This window comes from Sciurus vulgaris (assembly GCF_902686455.1).
Source record: "Sciurus vulgaris genome assembly, chromosome: 17".
In the NCBI taxonomy this organism is placed as follows: Eukaryota; Metazoa; Chordata; class Mammalia; order Rodentia; family Sciuridae; genus Sciurus; species Sciurus vulgaris.
In genome coordinates, this window is record NC_136478.1 from 4,326,272 (window position 1) to 4,350,128 (window position 23,857).

The 23,857-nt window shown below is 49.4% G+C and overlaps 1 protein-coding gene across 1 annotated transcript in view; it reads right to left on the reverse strand.

The window, feature by feature from the left end:
- The window catches only part of CDH13 (cadherin 13), a 906,077-nt gene that overhangs the window by 10,430 nt on the left and 871,790 nt on the right, over positions 1 to 23,857 (reverse strand). Inside the window, exon 11 of the mRNA XM_079116937.1 lies at positions 20,173 to 20,315. Coding sequence (XP_078973063.1) covers positions 20,173 to 20,315 — 143 coding nt within the window. The remainder of the gene's footprint in view (positions 1 to 20,172; positions 20,316 to 23,857) is intronic.

Genomic DNA, 23,857 nt, shown 5'->3' on the forward strand with positions numbered 1-23,857 from the left:
TATTGAAAAATTATTTTTCTCTTTTTATTGAGCTAATTGAATATCTCAGAAGAATCCATTACATTTTTTCACTCTGAATATATTACAAAGGAAAGTCATTTGGTAGTACGGATGGGAAGGCATTACCAGCATTTGAAATACGGCCAGAAGAACGAGCCTTTCCTCAACGTAATTACCCCACCGTCTTCGATGTCCCATGTGTTATTCCCAGGCCAGCCGCTGATGTCTTTTTTCTCCAGTCAGAAGAATGAGCTCCTTTCTTTGGGTGATGAGGTAGAGACTAGATTTGCAAAATCCTCTGGGAAAGAGGTTCTTCCGTGTTTTTGTGCCCAGGGTGGAGAAAAGCCACGCCCGAACCTCAGGTGAAATTGAGAACATGTGTGATGGCCCTTCTCCAGCCCCTTTGGCTCCAAGAGTTTCTGGGTTAAGGAAATCCGGAGCATGCAAGCATTCTTCAGATATTCAGCAGCAGTCCCTCACCCCTCCACTCCCTTCCCAAAAGCAGCCCCTGCCCCGTGGGACAACTCTGACCAATCTCAGGACCAAGGCTTCCTTAGGGCGGTGCCCCTCCTGCCTGGACTTTCTACCTGAAGAGGGAAAAGCCTTGGTTGGGCAAACCTGCAAGGGTGGCGTGTGGTGGAAGGCTGCTTCCCCTTGTGGGCCGCTCCCCACGGGCTGTCTTCTCAGGGCGGCATTTTAAAGATCAGAGGGCGTCCGAGTTCTGATGTGGGGAGGGCTGTGACTTTTTGCACGGCTTCTGTCTTTACAACGCTAGGAGCCGGAAAAGCCCCTGAGGGATGGACCATTCCAGCCCGTGGGCCTTCAGTGGGGATCTAAGGAAGGCTGCGACCCCGACTCCAGGGGAACACACCTACCTTCACTTGGGAGGGTTTCACAGACACCGGAAGTGCAGACCTGGGCTTGGTGCAAGTTCAGACCCCTGGATCCCAGGTATTCACCTCAGGGATGTTGGAGCTGAGGCCTAGAGGAGTTTGGGGTTGGACTCTGTTATGGTCTGGATATGAGGTATGCCCTGAAAAGCTCACATGTTGGCTAATGTTCAGGGGTAAATGATTAAATTATGAGAGCTGAAACCTCATTAGTGGATTAATCCATTTGATGGATTTGATAATTTGAATGGGTTACTGGGTGGTAACTGAAGGCAGGTGGGTCATGGCTGGAGGAAGCAGGTCACCAGGGGCATGGCCTTGGACTGTATCTTACCCCTGACTGCTCTCTCTCACTTTCTCTCTTCCTCTGCTCTCAGCTTCCATGAGCTAGCAGCTTTCCTCCACCATGCCTTCTGCCATGATGTTCTGCTTCACCTTGAGCCCAGGGCAATGAACTTCGGAAACCCAAGTCCCAAATGAACTTTTCGGCCTTTAAGTTGTTCTTCTCAGTCATTTTTGTTACAGCAACGGAAAGCTGACGAACACAAGCTCGCATGAACTTGGTGAGTCCAGGCCTCCTTCCACAGACCACATGTTATTTTCTGCTTCCTGTGGCCCAGCAATTATTATGTGGCATAACATACGCAGCTACTTGTAAGTGTAAATAGGGTGGCACTAAGTACATTCATATTGTTCTGCAACTCTCGACAGCCTCCATCAGAACTTTCTCCTCCCATGTGGAAACTCTATACCCATTAGACTCCCCATTTCCTGCCCTCAAGGCCCCCGTTCTGTTCCCAGCAATACAGTTCTACTTTGCTCTTTTGTGGCTGGCTTATTTCACTTAGCATTGTGCACTGTGTCATTAAGGTTCACCTGGGTGGTGTCAGAATTTCCTTTCTCTTTAAGGCTAATTAATATTCCTTTTGTTTATCTGTCCATGGGCGGATGAACCTTCAGGTTCCTTCCAGCTGTGGTTATTGTGAACGATGATGATGTGCGCCTAGGTACACCCAATCTGTTCGAGTTCCTGTTTAAATTCTTTGGGGTGTACGTCCAGAAGAGTAACTGATGGATCGTATGGTGATTCTTTGATTTCGGGGGGAACGGCACTGCACCCTGTTTTCCACAGTGGCTGCTACTTCAAAGGCAGGGTCTTGGGTAAAGCCCTCTCTGCCTCTGTGACTTCTGTCCTGTTCATTCCTGAACAGGCTCAGATGTCCGGGGATCTGGCTGTGACAATCCAGGTGTGGCACAGGGCAGGCCAAGCCAGGGAACTGAGGTGAGGGGCAGCACATCCATGAAAGAAAGTTCCGAAAATGATGGGTAAGGGTAGTCACGGCACACCAGGGGTGCTGTAGGATCTGCACCATTTCAACAGCAATTTAAAGAGATTGCTTTAAGCATGACTTGATTTTAATTTGTAGGACAAAACTGAATGTGTGATTGATCCACAAGTCATGCAAAGAGTCTGGTAAAAATGTGTGCTGGGCTTGTGGTCGGAAGCTCTTGGGTGCCAGGATTTCCGCTGACCTGGCTTGGCGCTGTGAGAAACCTGATTCCCTCTGAACAAGCAGTGGAGACAAGCAAGGGGTCTCTGGGTCGTGCAGGTTCTCCCGATTCCTCCTTTCCACCTGAGGGCTTCCCAAGGGGCATGGCCTCTCAAGGCGACCACTGGTTCTTCCCGGGCTGTGGCCTGTTGGCCATTAGAGTTGGGCATCCTGCACGGCCTGCTCCCTCCTCTCTGAGTTGCTCTGCCATCCCTGCCATCCCTAACGGTGGCTCCCTCCGCCCTCTCACCTGGCCTTTCTCAGCCTTCTTTCCTCCTGTTGAGAGTCATGGGAAAGCACATGGCTGCTCCGCCCTCTTTTCTCTGGTCACTGGTTTCTCAGCAGAAGGACCTGCTTTCAGTGACGGGGACAATGTTAGCAGTTCTGTCGCACAGCGGTGCGGCTGAGAGGTAAAGAGGTATTTTGAACTCCCCCCACCGTAAAACCCCGTCAAATTCCATTTCCAAATGATAAAATGAAGGCTGAGAGGCGACCTGAGACAGTGCCTGCTGTTCAGCAGGAAGACCCCTTTCTGTCTGACCCACTTCCAGGGAGGGCCTGTCCCTCTTGATGGGAGGGCCCCAGTTGTGCCGCCCTGTGCTATTCATGCTGTGTCTCGCCTACAGTGCTGCCAGACAGGGGTGGTCACCCTTTTCTTTCCAATGGTCACTCTTTCTTTGACTAAATCAGTTCCAGATGTGACTTTAAGACCTGGAGGTGCCTTTGCTCCCTGGACTGGGCACGCTGCCGCTGTCTTCCTGGCTCCTGGCCTCGGTTTTGGGCTTTGTTGCTCCCACTCAGCACTGACAGTGTGTAATGACCTTGGCATGTCACGTGATAAGATGGGACAAATGGACCCATGGTTTGATTTCAGTGCAGACAACTTAGCTGATTTCCTCCTGGTGAGCAGTGGCAGCTGCCCATGAGGTGGCTGGGCTCAGGCACATTGTGGCCACACTCCTGGCCTGGCCAGCTCCTGTGTGCCTGGTTTCTGTTCACCCTGAGGCTTTTGGGCTCCTGGTTTTGAGGTGCAGTGCTGGCATTTTCTATAAGAAGCAGGGTGGTATGACTAAGGACAGCAGAGGATGAACCTGGAGAACTTCAGCCCTGCTTTTGGTTAGGCCAAGAGAGAGGTCCGAGCGAAGGAGCTGGGCTGCTGCCTTTGGCACCTGGGGTCCTACTTCCCAGTTTTCTCTCATTTTCCACAAAAGGAGACTGGGGACTCAGAAGCATTGAGTTCCTTGTTCCAGGCGCCACCACATCAGCCAATCACCTGCTCGAGGCTGCTGCCTAATGACTCGTCTTCCCTTTCTGGATCTTTCCAGCTCCTCCATAGACTGACTGGAATAACTGGCAATTGCAGATCCCACTCTGCAGCCTGAGCTCACAGCTTCAATGTTGGGTGCTGTGGTCAGAGCACCAGGCAAAAAGGTCAGAGCAGCCTCTCGTGCTTCCCTTGCTGATGTGGCTGATGGGGTGCTGCCCGGTGAGGGGGGCTGCAGAGCTGGGCCCAAAGCAGCCTGGGTGGCACAGCTGTCCTGCATTGCTTTGATGCTGTGTGAGGGTAATGAGAAATGGGGCAGGTTTTCTTTTTGGTTTTTAATCTCAGGAATTTTATTTAGAATCATGACCAAGCAGAATTTCCACTTAGCCAAAAAAACACTGAGCTTTTTCTGGAAGGTTCCACTATTCAGAAACGATACGCATAAGCTTTGTATATCGTCATTGATAGACATGACTAATAGTATGATCCTAATTAAAAAAATGTATGTATGATTGGAAAAAGATTAGAAGGGAATATATTAAACCCCAAGTGATGATTCTCTCTCCAGGTAATTAACATTAAACTAATATCTTTTTCTATTTTTAATTTCCTTTACAATAACCACGATTGCTGTAATAATCAGAAAGGAAATGTTAAAATCAAAAGTTACACAGGGATTAAAGAATCTCTTCCCCAATTCTACTTTACATCCTTTTCTCTGTTTACTTTGACAATGGCCTGGCTTTAGTAAATTCACAGAGCCACGCATCATTGTCTAATCGGTGCCGGGGCATGCAGCCCGTGCCTTACCTGGGGTCATGAGTGCGAGTGGCTGTCTATGGGGTGGTGTGCAAGGTGAGGTTGCTGTGTGCAGAGTGGACTGGAGGAAGCCAGGCACAGGACGCCCATCGGCAAGCTCCATGGAGTCTGGCCCTCAGGGTCTTTCTCAGTCCTGCTGTGTAACTGGGCGGCATCTGACTCCAAGGCCTGCCTTACCTTGCTTGGGGGAGGAAAAGCGTGTGGTGGGGCAGATCTGTGACTCAGAGCAGGGAGTCCACACTAGGACCATGAGGGGGACTTCAGCTGGCATATCACTGGCTTCTTTAGGAAACTCAAGGTCTCAGTTTTGGGAGAATGATCAGGAGGTCAGACCTGCTGAAGAGGAGGCACGGTCCAGATGTGGGCTGCTGAGAAGAGGCTGAGGGGGACAGCTGGGGTTTGAGACTGCTTGCAAGGGCAGGTCGCAGGGACAGGGCCGTGCACGGCCCCCAGTTCCTCGTGTTTCTGCTGAGCCTTCAATCAGAAGCCAGATCTCTCACCGCATGTGAACAGGACTCCAGACACGCCTGCATCCTTGCTTGAAGGCTGAGTGGGAAGCAGTCTTCTCCCTTGGCTTGCCTTCTGGATGGCTTCTTCATTCCTGGGGTTGTGTTTAGTGCGGCCTAGCACCAGTATTTTCCAAATAATTTTTAGCATGTGCCCCATAGGCCAAGAACCTTATTTTTTAAAAGTCATAAGCATTTTTCTATTGCTTTGTTAATAGAGAGCTTGATAATTTCATTTTAGAAAGCATACACATTGAAAAAATTTAACCTGAGAGAAAACAAGTTTGCAAAATGAATGCCAGTTTCCCCATGTGGTAACCTGAGGTAGAGCTGAAGCAATTATCCACGTGGTTTGGACTTTCTATCTTTTAGAAGAGATAATAATCGGAGCCTAAACTGTTTATTAATTTTTAAAATTTAATTTTTTGACATTGTTTTGTTTCTGTTCTGCTGACTTCAGAGAAAGTAATAAATGGGAAGAATTGATTTGGAGGCCATGTTTCAACATGACAGTTTCATTTATCCTCAGTCAATAGTCATTTACCGGGACTCTGCCTGACTGGAGATGCACAATACCCAGGGTACGGGTGCCTGCTTTGACAGGTCACGGCAGATGCAGGAGCAGGTACGTCAGCACACGCAGGCTGGCATTCAGTTGAGAGGTGAAGTGGCGCTAAATAAGACTTCAGAGGCATGGCGCAGAGCTGCCTGGGGACTGACTTCAGGACGATGGCGTTGGAATGTGCCGGAAGCCAGGACACTTGGTGGGAAGCATGCAGATTGTCTAGGGGAGGAAGTGGTGCGGCTGTGTTGTGAGAAGCTCGAAGACATTATAGCAGGACAATGGCTTTGATGGAAAGCAGAGCAGGCTAGAGCCGCAGGACTTGAAGTGAGGGGAGTGTGCACGGCCACCAGGAGGTCAGGACTGTGGTGTGACTGACGCAGAGGGACCTGGGAAGGCAGTCAGGGTGCAGAGCAGAGGATGGCTTCAGAGGCTGGCCAGACATGGAGGACAGCTCTAGGGCGGTGGGTAGAGCCTCATGGAGCATGGGTTCTAGCTTGGGGACTGGGCAGTCGCCATGCTGTTTCCAAGTGGGGCAATGGGCAGTGCGGAGGAGGACGGGGCAGGGGACACTTAGGCAGGATGAATTGAGTTGGTGTACATGTGTGATGGATAGTATTTTAATGCCCAAATCAGTTTCTTTCCCATAAAAATGCATGAAAATATTATGTTTAGGATGGCTGATTTTTCTGGTCAATATGGAAGTGTCCTGCTGTCAGGTAGTTGGACACAGGCTTAAACTTCCCTAGTCAGCTGGAGGCATGTTCCCTGAATCAATGGTGGGTTGAAATTGGCCTTTTCTGGCTAACTTTCTGATGTAGTGCCCTGCTGTGAGCAGAGGGCTCTGTGGCTCATCCCTTTCATAGAAAATTGGGCAGATCACCACTGGAGGGTCGCAGATGGTGTGTCACTATCTGCCTGGATGCTGATGATTTTGTGAAGGTAAGTTCAGAAAATCAGCCCACGACTCAGCTCAAGTCAGCACAAATGTTTCTGGGGTCCTTACCAGGTGAGGACCTTTCTAGCTCTCACGACAGCTTAGCAGGTGGGGCACTGAGGCTGGACGCTGCAGTTGCCCTAGCGGTGCTGCTAAGGTTGGGAGCCAGGCTCACTCCATGGCCGTGGGGTGTAGGCTCCTCCAGACAGCTCTGACTGCAGCCTCCCTAGCACCAGACTCCAGAGTCCTTTTATTGGGCCATTTTCTCTGTGACAGAATTGTAGCTAGTATTTCCAACTTGATTGATATTTTGCTGTACTTGAAATAACAAGGAATGATGGCTGGGCTTTCAATTTATTTTTCTTCCTCAATTAATATAACGGCAGAGATAAGGGGTGTTAAGCTGGCTTAATTGGGTTGCCATCTTAACTAATGGCTTGATTTTATCCAAACTAGCATCTTTTAAGTAGAATCAATCTAAATGATCTTCCTGTGTCCCTCATGCCGTCCAGAGCTTGGTTGATGGACATAAAGAGAAAGACCACAGACTGGCTTCTTTTGAAGCTCAGATTCCCTGTTTGCGGGGGTGTTGTTATTCGGGGGGTCCAGTAGTCATTCCTCTGTGGGACCAAACAGCATGATTTCTCCTTTAATCAATCTGAATGTACTTTGAACAATATTTCACTTTTGAATCAGTGGTATTTTCAGAACATCTATCATACAGGGGACGGAAGGAAAAGACAGAAATATCTTAGCCTATGAAAAATCATGATCACAGCCGATTCCACTTTAATTTTATAGCTGTTATGCTTGTTCTATATCTGTGTGTCTTCCTGGTAGACACATTTTTCACTGACAGACCCGCACATACTTTATACAAGTTGCTAAGTCATGAAAACTGGCTGCTGAATTTAGGGGTAATTTGGCTTGTTTTAATGTGATCGCTTCCCTGCTCTTTCAGATGGAAATAGAAGGAGAACACGAGACTTTTGGTAATCATTTTGGTAATCATGGAGAGACTTCTTATGAAATCTGAACATGGCACAGACTTCCGACTGCATATACTTTGAGCCATAGGGAGAACTAACAGAGGTATATGTATTTTTTCTTTTTCTTTTAAAATTCTCTGCATAGCATGGGTGCTGGGCAAGGATATTTGGATGTAATCAGAGCAAAATATTTGTCTTTGTTGTTTGGAGTTAACAAACTTGGTCGTTACGGCACGAGGGCCGTATCCAGTAACCGTCACCAAGTGCTGAGCCCCTTGCAATTCCCAGAAAGGAGGAGTGGCAGATACAGTTAGAGGTGAGGAGGAGGCGGAGGGACCAGGGAAATAGGTGGTGCAGCCACCTCCCCTGGCCCGGAGCACCCCAGTGGGATTCAGAAGTGCTGAGGAAATGGCTCGTGACAGTTTTCAGCCCACAGGAGGCAGTGCGACTGACATTTGACCCTCCTGGTAATTGCCTGAGCAGGGCAGTCCTCACCCCAGGATGTGGCCAGTGCTAATTGCTACTGCTTGGCTCATGGTCAGCACAGCCCCCAAAGGGTTGCCTTTGATTGCATTCCTGAATGTTCTTTCTCTAGCATGGTATTTTCCTAACAGTTATTATTTTTCCTTTCTTCAGACAGGGCAGCAATTCTGTGCTCACTGAAGTCTTTAGTAAGAGTTTCTGTGCTCTGAAGGCACTATCTTAACCTTTTCAGAAAATCTGGACCACATAAGGCAAATGATGATATTCATCTCTAAAGATAAAATGCTTGCCAACATTAAAGGTCATATCTTACTAATGTATAGGATTAAAGGCTTTCCTCACCAAATCATTTAACTATAGGAAGTTCCGATTTAGCAAAACAAAAGCATTTCAATTATACTGAAAAGCTTCTGATGTAATTTGTAGCTCATTAAAATTGATAACAATTTAAGAAAATTGGTTTCAAAGCATCTCCTCCTCCCCAAATTTTCATCTATAACCTAGGCAATATCCATGTTGCTAATGAAGCACGATTCTAGACTTTGTCAACTGTCCTTGAGGTCCCAAGTCAAAACATCTGAAGCATCTTTATTTCTGTGAACCTCGGGTCTGGTCTGTCTTTTTGCGTTAGTTCATTCTGATCTCATGGTTCTAACCTCCGAGAGGAACCTAAGAGAAAATGCTCCTGTGGTTCTGTCTTACGACTGTTCTTAGCAAGTGGAACTGTGGGTAGCAAGTTATGATGGTGTCACTTCTGCCCTTTGCAAAGCATTATGGGGACTGCAGAGGGCATGCTTTGCTTTGTTTTCTCTGTAGAAATCCTATCACTGTCCTTTCTGGCAGAATTGGTCCTTCTATCAGCAGACGAGGATCATCCTTCCCTGGGACAGTAAGATGCTGAGCCTGTCCATAGGGTAAGTAGGTAATCAGAGAATGCCCGAAGGTTACAGGCTCCAGCTGACCAGGTGCACGCTCTTCCTATTCCAACACAGGAACTGTTCACGTACCATAAATACACAGCTTGAAGAATTTCCACAGTATGAACATACCCCCGCACCTCAGCACCAACCCATCAAGGAACTCATCCACCAGGTCGTCTGAGGCTCCGATGTGTTTTGCCTGAGCTCCATCTTTTCATAGGTGGAATTGTTCAGCACGTGATTTTTTTGTTTCAGCACTCCTTTGCTCAACCTTATGTTTCGAGATGTCTCTGTGAATAGCTTTTGTGGCTGGGTACATGCTGGTGTGTGAACACACCACAGCCTGTCCTTCTACTTTTGCTGTGTATTTGGATAACTTCCCACTTGCAGTTCTTATGGGTGGTGCTGTTAATAGCCTTCTGGACCCGAGTTTTGGAGAACACAGTTTTCATTGGATATATGGTACTTGGTGAGTGATTCTGGGATAGTGGGGGACACATGCACCCAGTTTCATTTGGCACTTTGTTTCCAGAGGGCTTGTACCAGGCATACCCTGCAGCTGTGGGAGAGCTCTGCTCATGTCCAGCCTTGCTGGCACCTGGGATTTTCCACCTTTGCATTTCAGCTGTTTTGCAGATGTGTTATTGCAGTTCCCCAATTAGTTTGCAGGCTAGTTTAGGTTAGGATAGTTTAATCTGTATCTGCTCCATCAACTAAAGAGAGCATCTTCCTGTGCATTTGCTGGCATCTGTAGGCCCTCTTTTGTGAGGTACCTGTTCAGCCTCTTGCCTCCTCTTCTTTGGGTTGTCTTTTGCTTCCAGACTGTAGGGCTTTTTGGTACCATGATATCTCCTCCTCTAGCTCATTAACATTGCGCTCCGCTGGTTCCCAGAACATCTTCCTCCCCAGACATCCCAACCCAGGCATGGTCCACGACACGCAATTCGCTGTCTTAATGACATCACGGGATGAAAGGAAGTTCTTCCTTTGAACACACAAGCCCTGGATGTTAAGGTCATGACGTGATGGCAAAACCAGACCTGGTTGTGAAATGAAATTGCAGAAACGTTCTGGTAAGAGACCCACGCCTGGGGAGGGGTCAGTCGCCCCCCCCCCCCAGCCTTTCTCCAGGAAGCCTAATTAACCATGGCTCCCTACCTTACGCGTCGTCAGTCACTGCCCTAAGACTCCGACTCCTCCCTCCTGAATGGAGATGCCTGTGAAGAGCTGTTTCCTCTCCTCTGTTCTCTGAGCAGCTTCATGTGACAGACCCTGCACAGGCCTTTGGCTGCACAGATTAGGAATTTTTTTTTTTTTTTAAAGAGGAAAAACCCCAATGATAGGATGGGTCTCAGATAATGTCAAATAACCTGTAAATACTGTGATAAACTGTGGATCAGGGCTCAGAATTTGGAGCTTTTGTTTTCCTCTGGGCCCGCCGGCGTAAAATAAAGTCCTCTTCTCGAGCGCTGCTGGCTGCTTCTCGACCGGCTGCTTCCCCAACAGTGACACTGCCGTTCTCCCTTTTATGCTTGGTTCTCGTGTCTCACCAGAAGACATCTCTGCTCACACCGAGGACACGCGCTTCTCTTGTTTCTAACGGAGGTGGCATCTCACCTCTCCTCTTTTGCTCTGTGACATATTTACAACTGGTTGCTGGACGGGGCTGAAGGGGGTCCAGGATGTCCTTCTCGGGCACGCTGACCCACTCAGCGCAGCGCTGCTGGTCGCCAAGGCCTCGTGTTCCCTCTGCACTGCGGTATCCCCCCTCCTCACAGCAGGACGGCGTTGGCGAGGCTTTCCTCTGACCCTCTGTCCCCGTTCACTGCCTCCGCTCCTCCTTCTTGTGGGAACACCACACAGTTTTCGTGACCGTTGTTTCCTGACAGATCTGGACAGAGGTGGTGAATTCTTCCCATTTATCCTTCAAGTTTGCCTGGGCTCTTTTGAGCCCCTGGTATTTCCATGTAAATTCCATGGTCTGCTGGTCAAGGTCTGTCTCCTGCCACCACACTTGCTGGGACTTTTCTTGGTGTGGCCTTCCTTGGGTCAGCGGGAGAGAACTGACATTTCAACAGCCTGGGTCTTCATGTTGTGTGAATGTGAACCTATTGTAACTACCTATTTGTGTACATTTGACAAAAACATTCTCTAAAGTGGTCATTGGTGGTTTTCAGGGTGGAGAACTTGGGCAGCGCTTGCTAAATTTATACCTTGCTATTTGAGGCCCCTGATGCTATTGCAAATAGTATTGCTTTAAATTTTGTTTTCTAATTATTTATTGCCGGGGTATGGAAAATAATTAATTTTACATATATGGAGCTCACATTGTGATGGGCTGACATATTTGACTCCATGGGAATGTTATGGGTCAGGCTATCTGGGCAATGACCAGACAGACTCCATTTCTGACCCTGAGACTCTCTGTCATGCAGGAAATGCTTCTCTCACGGGAACGCCCCACCTCTGTACCCACCAACGACTTCTTAGCATAGCACGTTTGGCAACACAAAATGGCAATTCTTATATAATGTAAAATTGTTCTCTTTTTGGTTTCTATTTTTCTTGGACAATGTACCTGTCAGAGAACAACTGTCTAATGTTAGTAACGGTTCTTTAACTTATTTATACCCAACTAAGGTCATTTTGACCCACTTCCCCTTCTGCTTATGATTTTAGATCTCACGATGTTAGTTTGTAGTTTTGAATCATAGCAACAGCCACTTATGATTAATGTACTGACATACTTTACTTATGGTATAAAAACCCCTGCAACCCTAGGCTGGGGGCTGTCCTCCCAATAGCTATTTGAGCATTGTGTGAGACAGTCAGCAGCTGGTTAATAAAGATTCTCGAATTGACTTCTCAGTGGTGATCGATCTGTTCTTCAGTTGTGCCCCACAACATCTGAAAACTTTTATTTGATTCACTAACATTCTTTTGGATTATTTTAGGTATGTAGGAATATGAATATATATATATTCATATATATAATATATATATGAATAATATATATTTTATATATATATATATGTGCATACACATTTCACAAATATTTGTGAATAAAAGAGTTTATTGGGCTGGGGATGTACCTCAGTGGTAGAGTGCTTATCCTAATGTGTAAGCTCTGGGTTCAATCCCCAATACTGTTAAAAAAAATTCTTTTAATTCCCAAGTCTAGTATTTCTTTTACTTTCCTTCTTGCCCTGGTTGGGACTGAGCTGACCTCAGGGAAAATTTTTTAGTATTTGCGTTAGTCAACTTCTTTCCATCACTGTGAGAAAATATCTGAGAAAAACAAGTTCAAGGAGGAAAGATTTATTTGGTTTGTGGTCTCCGAGGTTTCAGTCTATGGTCGGCTGGCTTTATTGCTCAGGGCCTGAGGTGAGGCAGAGCATCAAGGCAGAGAAAAACTGCTCAACTCAGAGAAGCCAGGAAGAGGAAGCGGGAGGAGGAGGAGAGGTCGGGAGAGGGAGAGAGAGAAAGAAAGGAGAGAAGGGGCCTGGGAGCACACCCCAGGACCTGCTCCCTTCAACTAGGTCCCGCCTGCCCACATTCATCAGCTGGGACCCCATCAATGAACCGATTCATCAGTGATCCAAACTCTGCTGCACTGGGACCAAGCACTCCAGACACGAGCCCCTGGGGACCGTACAATATCTCACCTCTGGGCAGGATGTTTGCTGAAACAGCAGCTCTTCTTGCAAACCTGTATCAGACGAGGGAATTTCCTAGCTTGACAAAGTTTTTTTTGTTTGTTTGTTTGTTTTTTTTAAATCTTGCATCAATGTAGACTTTTTTCAAATAAAACTATTATGATGCTCATATGTTGCTGAGCTCATTAATATTTTGTGAAGGATTTTAAAATGTATGTTCATGCATAAGATTGGTCTGTAATTTTAGTTTCTTATAAGATTTTTGTCAGGTTTTGGATAAAACCTGGTCTCCTGAAAAGAGTTGCCAAGTGTTACTTCTACTTCTATTTCTGGAAGAGTGTGCAAGATTGGTGGTTTTCATTCTTAATTATCCGGAAACCTGTAGTGAAGGTATCTGGACCTTTAATTTTCTTTGTGAAAAGTTTCAACAACAGATTTTTTCCCCATATTGAGTTATTAAAGGTTTCTCTATTTCTTCTTAGGTAACCTTTGGCATCGTTTTGAGAAACTTCACATCTGAATTGCCAAATTCATGTCACAAATCTGTTCACAGTATTCTCTTTCAACATCTATAGTCATTTCCTCCTATTCTTGATATTGGTAATTTGGATTTTTACCTTTTTAAAAGCAAGATGTCCGTATCGATGTGAATTTATTAGTTTTATGAAATCTTTTCTAAGGACCGACTGATTTTTGTCTTGTAGGTTTTTGTTATAATTTCCATCCGAGCACTGCGCGTCCTCCACATTGGGTAGTTGAGATTCTCACTCTTCTCTCCGCCGTGTTTCCTATGCAGCGTTCTTCCCGACTGCGAGCTGTGCGCAGGGAGGTGGTTCATGCTCAGGCAGCTGGGGTGCTGCTGGCTATGTTGTGATCTTAGGGTTTAGCTTCATTGACTGGGAGAGATACTCTAAATGATGGCAGTTTAAAACCTTGTTAGCTTTTTCTCTATATCTGTGCACAGGAGCAACTTTGGTAAAATTTTCCTCGTGAGCCTGAGAGGAAGGAGTTTGGTTGCTGAACTCGGCTCTGTGCAAGTTTCCCATCAGGCTCATTCGCTGTGCTGCTCAAGGGCTCTGCGTCTTGGCTTCTGGTTGCTCTGCTCTCAGGGAATGTGAGGGGTGCCCACGGCGCCCACAAGGACTGTGGGCCCTCCACTTCTCTTTTGTGTCCTCTGTCTGCGTACTTTTACCCGTGCTGCCGGGGCACCCAGATGTAGGGTTGTGGACTGTGGCATCTGACCTGCGGTTGCTTCCTTTACCATCAAGATGTGGCCAGTTGGCCTCTTGTTTTGTTTCTTGCATTAAAATCCGCGTTCGTGCTGCCTTTTGGGGGTATAGTATTATCAAGGTGCGCTTTCTCTTTTATGTTGTTCACTAAAAGTGTGTCCTTTGTGAGTAACGTGTAGGTAGTTGATTTTTAAATATAGTCTGGTAATCCAGCATGGTGGCACATGCCTGTAATCCCAGCGGCTCCGGAGGCTGAGACAGGAGGATCTTGAGTTCAAAGCCAGCCTCTGCAACAGTGAGGTGCTAAGCAACTCAGTGAGACCCTGTCTCTAAATAACATACATAATAGGGCTGGGGATATGGCTCAGTGGTCTAGTGCCCCTGAGTTCAACCCCAGTACCCTCCCCCCCCACCAAAAATAAAAATAATCTGATAATCTTGGTGTATTTAATCAGTTGGTATTTAATTGTGGCATAACTAGGTTTATACTTAGTGTTTATTGCTATTTTTTTATTTGGCTCATTTAAAAAATGCTCTTTGCCCCTCCTTTCTTGTCTTCTTTGAATTAATCATTTTCCCTTTGGTTAATTTGTTAGTTTTGTGTTCTTTTTCTATTCTTTAGCGGTCACTTCAGGGTTGCGATATAGATATTTGGCTCTTCCAGTCTGACACGAGATACCACAGGGCCCACATCTCCAGTGACATCACGGAGTTGACTCTCGCTGCCTTCCCCAGCCCTGCCTCCTGTGACATTGTGGTCATGAATTTTAGTTCTGTGAATATTTTAAACTCCTCATCCTGTATAATTATTAGCTTCACCATATTTTACCTTCTGTTTTTATGTATGCTTCTTGCATTCCCATGTCTCTCTGGGATTTCCCCTCTGTCTGAAATATCTTTTGTAAAAAACACCTGCTTACAGCACCGTCCCTTGTTTCCTTTCTGTGTCTAAAGGGTCTTTAATTCATCTTCATTATGAAGGAAGAATGGGAGGCCTACAGAATTCTTGATTGGCAGGTACTATACTGTGGATCTGGAATGTTCCCAAAGGCTTCTATGTGAAAGGTTTAGTTTGTGGGTGGAATTATTGGGAGGTGGTGGAACCTTTAGCAGGTGGGGCCCAGTGTGGGGACCTGAGGACATGGGGGTGTGGTGCAGGGAACACTGGAACGCCAGCCCCTTGCTCTTCCTCTCTCCGCTCCTTGGCTCACTACATTAGTGGCTTTGCTCTGCTATGTGCTCTCGCCAAGATGTGCTGCTTTGCCACAGGCCCAAATCATGGCACCAATCAGTCATGGACTGGAAACTGTAAAACTAAACCTTTTCTCTTTATGAGTGTGCCAAAACAAATCTTTTCTCTTTTAAGTTAATTGTCTGTGGCATTTCATTCTAGCGATGGGAATCTGACTAATTCAGCAGTTATCTTTACTCAGAGAATGTTATTCATTGCTGGACTTCATCATCTCTATTCAGAAGTCAGCCATCGGTCATATTACTGCTCTGTTGCAGGCCAATGTCTTTTTTCTTCTTTGCAGTGCTGGACATGGAACCCAGGGCTTCTTGCATGCTAAGCAGACACGCTGGTGCTGAGCTACATCTCCAGATGCAAATGTCTGTTTTAATCTCGGGCTGCTTTGAACACTTTCCCTTTGATTTTGGGTTTGATTCATTTGACAACCTGTCCTGAAATGTGTTTTTCTTCAAATTTACCCTGGTTCTTTTTGCTAAATGTCTTAAATTAATAGGTAGATGTCTCACATTCCCTTTAGAAACTTCTCAGACACTCTATCTTCAAATATTTTTTTTCTGGTCCATTTTCCTGTTCCTATCCTTTGTGACTCCAATTTAATGTATGCCCCACTTGATTTTTTTTTTTTTTTCCTGATTCTTTGTTCTCTCTGTGCTTTGCTTAGGGGATTTTCTGTAGATTCATATTCCAGGTCACAAATCCTGCACTGTTAAATCCACCTGTTGAATTTCTAACATTAGATGAAATGTATCTCCATTCTGGACTATCCATTTTATTCTCTCTTATGGATTCCGAATCCCTGGTATACGTCACTCTGCTTTCATCTAGTTTTTTATTCCAGTCCCTTGAATGTGTTAAGGCTAGTGATTTCAGGGTCCACGGGTGCCAACTTAAATATCTGGGTCCTTGTTGGTCTGACCTTTCTCTTGATCATCAGTTGCATGTCCTTGCTGTTCTATAGGTTTAGCGATTTTTTAAAAACATTGTAAATGGGGTATTATGTACAAAGGAGTAACAGAGGTGCCAGGTGACATGTTCTGCTATGTGCTTTCCTCTGTCCTGTGTCAGCCAGTTAGGGTGAGGACCAGCTTCACTGGTTCAGTTGAGGATTGAGATGGGTCAGGCTGGGCTGCAAGTTTAACCAGACTTGGTCATCTTCTGGCACTCCTGGAACATGATTGACAGTCTTGCGTGTGTCGCCCTGAACGGCTCCAGGAGACTCCTCTCTGCCCTTCAGCGTGACCAGTCCAGCTCTCCAGCCCTCCCCCCGCCCACCCTCCAACCCCTTGTACTTTCACAATCTGGCAGGTATCTGAGGTGAGAATGGCCGTGTGTCTGAGGAGGGCGCTCTTCCTCTGGGTGGCCTCTGACTCCTGTGAGGCCCTGGGAGACCTCACTCTGTCCTTGGAAAGCCATTTGTCCCTGGGGGAAAGGTGGCCCTGTGTTTAAATCTCCGTAGGTTTCTAGCTTGTATCCCCAGCTCACCCGGCTCTCGCCAGTGTGTCTGGCCCCTCTCCCTCTCTGGGCCTCTGCCTGGGCCAACCTGACTCTTGTCACCCAGAACCAGAGGATACCCAGAGGAAAAGGTGGCTGTCGGAATGGTTCTCCCCATTCCGTGTTTAGTTTGCTCAGGCCTCGCTGCTTCCGTAGCTCTCAGATGCCCTTATGATGAACATTTTTTGTGTCATTTAATTTTTAGGATTTACCTGCATTTTCCTAGTTTTAAGCTGGGGACATTGGTTTACTATACCGTGTAAGTTCCTGCAGCCTTGTATCTTAACCCTCTTTGGCATAGATTCCTGAGTGACATCCTCGTTGGGAGAAAATCAAGTTAAGGGATTCAGCTTTCCTTGTGTTTAATGACAAAAATACTTATTCTTTCATTCCATCAAACAAATTGAATCTCTATAAAATTAAGAAAACAAATGCTCACTTGGATAAAGCCGAGACATCAATTAGAACTAACAACTCTGATCTAATAGGTGTAGGCTTTTCCTGGTTAAACATGACACCTAGAGATGTTTTCCTGAGTGACAGAAAGAAGCCTTTACACAAAAGCCACTCTGATTTGTGAGGTCTTTTAAGTCTCTTTTCTCGTGTTCCCAAGTCTTCTGGGCCTTGTTCAGGATCCTCATGCCCAAGGATGGTTCTGTATGTTAATGAATGCTCTGTTTTCTACTTGCCTCTTTAGGGACATTTCAGTCCTTCGGAAACATCTGTGATACGGAATTCTGAATTTCCTTGTTCGATATTAGTGTTAGGAGAGTTGGACCCGAGGTACGTTTCGGGCTGTGGTTTCCTTGGGTCTTGGGAGGACTCCTCTCGGCTTTGCTCTTTCTTTTCCAGAACCCCCATTTGGTGATGCGTGAGTATGGCCCCTGACTGGGGTGGAGGCCAGGCGTGTCCCCTTCCCGGTTCCCACCACCGTGGTATAAGAAGGCTTTGCTCTTGTTTTCCAGGAGTGGAAGCCAAGCCTCTGAGTGGACGACCAGCGTTCACGGTTGCACGCTGGCAGCTCACGCGTGTGTGGCTTTTTGGGAAGACAGGTGACGCTCTGTTCCCCTGCAGAAGCACTAGGGTGTAAGGAGTCATCAGGTCCTGACTGTAAGTAACGTCCTCAAACCAGACAGCTCGCGAGTGTCGTGGTAGGGTGTGAAGCCAGGCAGCTGCTTTCAGATAGGACTTGTACAGAAGGTTCAGGAAGTAAGAGGCGAAGGGTAGGACAAGGATGTCCTAGGAGGAACTTTATTTTCCTCTTTGTGGTGCTGGGAATGAACCCAGGGCCCTGTGCCTGTGAGCAAGGGCTCTGAGCTGCATGTCACTGAGCTGCATGCCCAGCCCTGGAGAATAAAACCCTTATTCTACGGCTTTGAGAAAGTCGACTGAATTCTGTGTCTGCTTCTCCATGTCCAAAGTATGACTTCGGTCTCCGTGACATTGGTGGACAGTGTGACCTCACTGCATGACTGGAAGAAGCCTCTCATTCCTGGCAACAGCGGAAGCATCCTGCCCTGCTAGCTGTCTGTCTGTTTTGTGAATCCTAATCGCAGAGGGTGTGTGTAAGGCCTCCTCCCAGCCCCCTGGTGGCATTCTTCACCAGAGGCTACTCTGCAAGGGCAGAGCTGGGGATCGCTCCTGGAGCTGCCCTGTGACCTTGTGCAGCGTACCTTCTTGCTTGTGCAGCGTTTCAGACACCTGTGGCTTGCTGCCATCCTCCCGCGGCCGCCAGCATTGTCTAGACCTGTTCCTCTGGAGGCCTCCTGTCCTGACTGCTCCTGTCTCTCCTGCGTGGGTGACTCCCTCGCCATGCTCTCCTTCCCTCTGTTCCAGTCCTCCATCACCAGCTCCTCGTGGGATACTCTCTTGACCCCCCCCAGGGCAGGACGGGAACTGTCCTCACTCTGCGCCTGTCTCTGTCGACAGGCGATTCCTGAGTTCTAGGAACGTCCTGCTGCCTTTCTGTATCTCCCGTTATCTTCAGCACGCATTCTTGTTTGCTTTTCTTTTCCTTTTTGAGACAGGGTCTCGCTCTGTTGCCTAGGCTGGTCTTGCCCTCCCGGGTTCAGGCGATCCTCCTGTCTCAGCCGCCCGCCCTGCCCAGCTCAGCTGTGGACTCTGCAGGCTTTGCTCCCTCCTCTCTGCTGTTTTCCAGGGTCGCCTTTCTTCCTGGCCACCTGCGCGGCCCACGGCACACCCCTTCCTTTCCCTGGCATCGTCTCCCACCTGTTATTCACCCTTGGGTCTCCAGGACAAGGCAGAGTCTGGCCCGGCTCTGCAGAGGGGACCCCCTGGGTGCTATTTCATCAGGTCCGTTCTCCTCAAGAACATGGGGTTGGTGGCTGCCTGTTCTAGCAAGTGACTCTCTGGCTCTGGAGATACTTTGAAGACACGACTTTCCCACCTATTTCTATGTTTTCCCCCACAGGGGGCACTGCCCTTCCTCCCCTCTTCCCTGTCTCACTCCCTTCGGCTTGTGATTTCCTGTTCCATATTCTTGGGGTGCTTCCCCTCCTACCCCCCACTTACCTGAGTCCTCCCGCCCTTCGAGTCTCATCTTGAGGGTTGGCTTCCCTGTGAAGCTGTCCCTGCCGCGTGCGCACCGTGCTCCCCTCGTGGACGTGTGTGCCCCCATTTAGTCTGTGCAGGCAGCCAGCCTAGGGAGACTGGGCCCGGGAGTTCTTGGGTCCCACTGTTGTTGAGTGTGAGGATGGGCACCTGCGCTGAGCCCTGTGAGTAGTCACCTTGACATGCAAGGACCCCAAACTAAGTCTTCAGCTACAAACAGCTGGCTTTAGGAGTAACAGGAGAGCAAACGTCTTTGCGTTTGACTCAACAGACACTTGAGCTTAACTCGACTTCCATCCACTCGGCCCCGCCCCCACGTCCTCAGTGCCACATCCCCCTCACAGCATGTGGGACATCTCCAGAACCTGGTCCCCTTCTCCCTCCTCCATTACTGGTCCACGCCGCCACCTTCCCTAGATTACCGCAAGTCTCCTGAGAGGTGTGCCTCCTGCCACTGTTCCCTGCAGTGTGGCGTCAAAACCGCAGGGTGCTGGTAGCACTTGGGATGCAGCTTGCTTTCTGCACCAGCCTGCCAGCTCCAGGACAGGCTTTAGTGTTTTCCCTGCTGAATTCCCAGCGCTGGAGCCGGGGCTGCCAGGTGGGTGTTGCCTTCTTAGCTTCTGAACCACAGTGTTTTGTGGTGAAGTGACCAGCAGCGTGCGCCGATGCCCATTCGCAGTAGTGTGGGATGAAGGCACCGGGAGCAGTCAGCCCTCCCGGCGGTGACTTCCTCTGCACTTCCCGCAGCGTGTGTTACCTAGAACCTTCTCTGCCGAAGAGCTCCTGGCACGTGGACTAAAGCTGCCGCCAGGGCTCCTAGCTCCTGAGGCTGCCCGACACAAGCGCACTGAGCTCAGGCCTGGACCCTGGCCTGGACAGCATGTGCCCCACAGAGACCAGGCATCCCAGGCCCCGGGGGCACCTGGGCGGCTGGGTGTGCTTGGACACCACCCCATACGTCCTCCCCAAGAACAGTCCTGGGCGCAGCAACAGACAGAAAAGGAAGCAGCTGTAACTGAAGTGTCCCTTGATGGTCTTTTGCGAATTACTCACCACTGTCAATGGCCAGGAAGAGGGCAGTGTACACACTGTTGTGGACAAACGGGGACTCCCGGTCCAGCACGGCTGTGGTGTCCACAGTGCCGTTGATGGGGTTGATGTTCAGCCAGCCTGCGGGGTCCTTGTAAACAGAGTACCTGAAGAAAACAAAACAAAACCCAAACAATGTCGGACTGCATCTGAATGGGGTCCAGAAAGCCTAACTGAGTGTGGGGCACGAGGTCCGCTCTGGGTGCCGGGCTACGCCGGACACAAACCCCAGAGCATCGTTTCAGTTACAGTTGCTCCTGGAAAGTGCGAGCGAGATGCTCCCCGTGGACGGTGTGCCCGCAGGCCTCGGGTCCAGGGAGATGCTCTGGCTGTGTCCAGCTCACAGGCAGAGGCAGCCGTGTCCTGAGTAGGCCCGGGCTAGTGCCGTTGGGGGGACACAGGACACGCTGTGCTTGGAGGACGTCTTCCTCTCTGCTCCAGGGTAACCCTGGGACCCTAGAGCACATGGCCTCCCCACCCAGGCAGGAGGAATGGAAGGATGCGTCTGAGAGTGAGACGACACACGAATCAGGAGAGAGGCACACGAGCTGACACCTGAACCAGTCAGCAGGACGCAATTTCTAGGAGGACCAGGCCGCGACCAGCCCCCGGAGCAGTGCGCAGCATGCGGCACTCAGCAGATGCGTGCTCAGAGATGGTAGGTGGGAACTGGAAGCACAGCATGGTCTGGCAGCGGCAGTTGATTGAGCGGAAACTGAGAGCGAGTGAGTTTGGAGAAACAGTTTCTGCCAGATCAAGAAGATCCCTGAGGGGTCTGGACTCTGCAGAACAGCAAACCATAGGACTTTAAAATGTTATTTTTTTTGAGGTTGTTGTGAAAGTAAGAAATGCTCATCGCCAGAAGTCCAAAGCATCCAGGACGCCTCAGGTGCGTGATGGAACCTTCCCGGGGAGGCTCCTCCCGAACCTGGCACAGTCCCTTGAAACCCGCGGCCTCGGTAACAAGGGCCACGTTCGCAATTCAGCCTGCGGGGCTCTTGGGCAGTCCCCACCAGTCTCTGAAACGCGAGCCCAAGGAGGCGTGCGTCCTGACAGTGCCCCAGTCTGCTCAGGCTGCCCGGAGCAGACATCTCCACCTTGCATGCGGCTTGGGTTCTGAGGATGGTTAAACCCGGCTTAGGCAACAGAGGAAGGGCCTGTGAGCAGCACGTTACCACCTCACCCTGGAGCCTGGGAGTGTCACCTTCGGGGCCACGGCACTGCAGATCCAGTTAGCCACCTAGCCACCTCTAAGTTAGCCACCTAGAGGTGGGGAGGTTGTCTCGATCAGCTGGGCGGCGTGCGGGTGTGGTAAAGTCCATCATGGTGTCCTCATGAGAGGAAGAGCGGGAGATGTGAGATCCACAGGAAAGAAGCCATGTGACCATGGAGGCAAAGACCAGAGGTTTGGAGCCCCAGGCCAGGGGACACTGAGCCAGTAGAAACTGGAAGAGGCAGAAACAGATCTCCCCTGGAGCCTCTGGGACACCTTGATTTTGAACCAGTGAGACTGACATTGACCTCTGACCTCCAAACTGGGAAAGGATAAGTTTAAAGCCACCAAGTTCCTGGTGACTTGTTAAGTGGCATTACTAAATGATCACAGGGGTACGGGACCCCTCACTTACAGGTGAGGAAACCGAGGCACCAGGTGCACAGCTACTCAAGTCCCATGGTCGGGTTGTGCACCCAGGCCAGACCTCGGGGCCTCCCTTCCAAGTCCCTTGCTAAGCCGTCTGCTCCAGGTGGGGGTCAGAAGCTACTCTCTGTTTTGAGGTTTTTAAAAAATGAATTATTAAAAACATTGGAAACAACTCAGCAAATAAGAAAAAATATATTTGACACTTTTGAAAATATCGTTAGTCCACTTGAAGGAGTTGACCCAGACTGAAGTGTGATGAAAACAGATGAAGATGCCCACTTCGCTTAAGGCGGGAGGCACCTGAGCAGACCCGGGGCAAGGGCCCAGGAGAGGGAGGGAGAAAAGAAGTTCAAGAGTCACAGACACCCGAGCGCTCCGCCTGCGGGCAGGCCTCGGACCTGCAGGGCGGGCACGGGTGGATTCTTACTCCACACAATACATACCAACATTCTCCGAGATCGAGAATAAAGAAATTACCTTTAAAATACCAGAGAGAAATAAAGAGCATAGAGAAGATAGTTTTTGGAAGTGTCTTATTTTGAAGAAGATGCTGAATTTTGAGCAAAGGTGGCCTCTGACCCAGAACAGCCCTCGCTCTACGCCTGATGGATGGAATCTGCCCACAGAGGAGGGCCCGGGGCCGGGGAGCCGCCTGGTCCTCCCGCATGACTCCAGCTAAACTCCGGGACTGTAACACGTTTGCTCCCTGGGGACGTCGGGGTTGGTGAAGGGAGGAACAGTCAACTTGGGTCATCAGGAATGGGAGCCAGGGGTAGAGGCCTGCGGGGACGGGCATCTCTGCTGTGGTCACAAGCCTCCTGGTGCCTGGGACAGAGACACTTCACCCCAGTCCTACCCGACCACTGCTGAGACCCTCCACTCACTCCAGCCTCCCCTGCAGCCTCAGCATCATCCTCTGGAGGCCTGTGGGCTTCCAGGGGCGCAGATGGCCCCTCTGACGGCAGTGGAGCCAGGCTGTCCGCAGAGGGGCACCAACTCTACCTCCATCCCTTCACTCGGAGGTGACGTGAACTGACCCAACAGTCGGGTCAAGTTTTTGTCCCGTAAGGCAGATGCGCCAGACCCAGACTGCAGAAGGGCCCAGGGAGAGGCCCCTGTTGCGCGCTAGTCCCGGGACAGCCTCAGGGCTCAGTGCTTTTCAGTGACAACCCTGGGGACCACGGCAGCCGCCAGCATTTCACTGAGCGCGGATGCGGGCCAGGCCCTGCCGGCAGGGCTTGTGCCCACCTGGGGTCAGTGACACATGATTCCCTCCACAGATGAGGACACCCAGGGCCCCGTGTGCTACGTCACTGTGCTGGGTCACCAAGCTGCCCCGCTGCCTTCTGCTTCCTCCTCTGTAAGTTGGGGACGGTTGCTGTGGCCTCATGGAGGGCTGGGAGGGCAGCGGGAGGTGCTGGGTGCCCACGTGCCATCTGCTCTCGAGCCAGCCACCCAGTGCCAGGGCTCAAGGGCGGTGGCCAGGGCTCCCTAGCACACGCTCTGCGGCGCACCGTGCGGGGAATGTTGTGTGCATAATGCCGCAGAGCCCCGGGAACAGCCAGCGGACAGACGGAGCCGGGGGCTGCGCCTGGGCCCACTCCCTGGCGCCTGGAGGAGCATTTCAATATTTCTTCAAAACAGAAGTGCCGTATTACTCATGAGGACGAACTGCTTTAAGAACAGCAGGCTTCCATTTCAGAATGATTCACACTTCCGCTCGGCAAGCTCCTACTATTTTTCAAGGCTCCACTCAAACACCTCCTCTTGGTCACCCTGTGTGACTTTCTGGGTAGACTCAACCACCTGCTCTGGGTTCTTGCTGGGCACTGGCACACGTCATGATGCTGGCTAAGCCCGGTGTGGGCCCTCGGGGACCTGTGGCCACAACCAGGCGCTGACGCCTCGGTGTCATCGTGAGGTCAAGTTGGCCAATGTTAGTCTAGAATGCCTGTGCGTACCTAGCTTTGTGCTAAACTTGATGGGTAGCACCACATTTATTTTGGG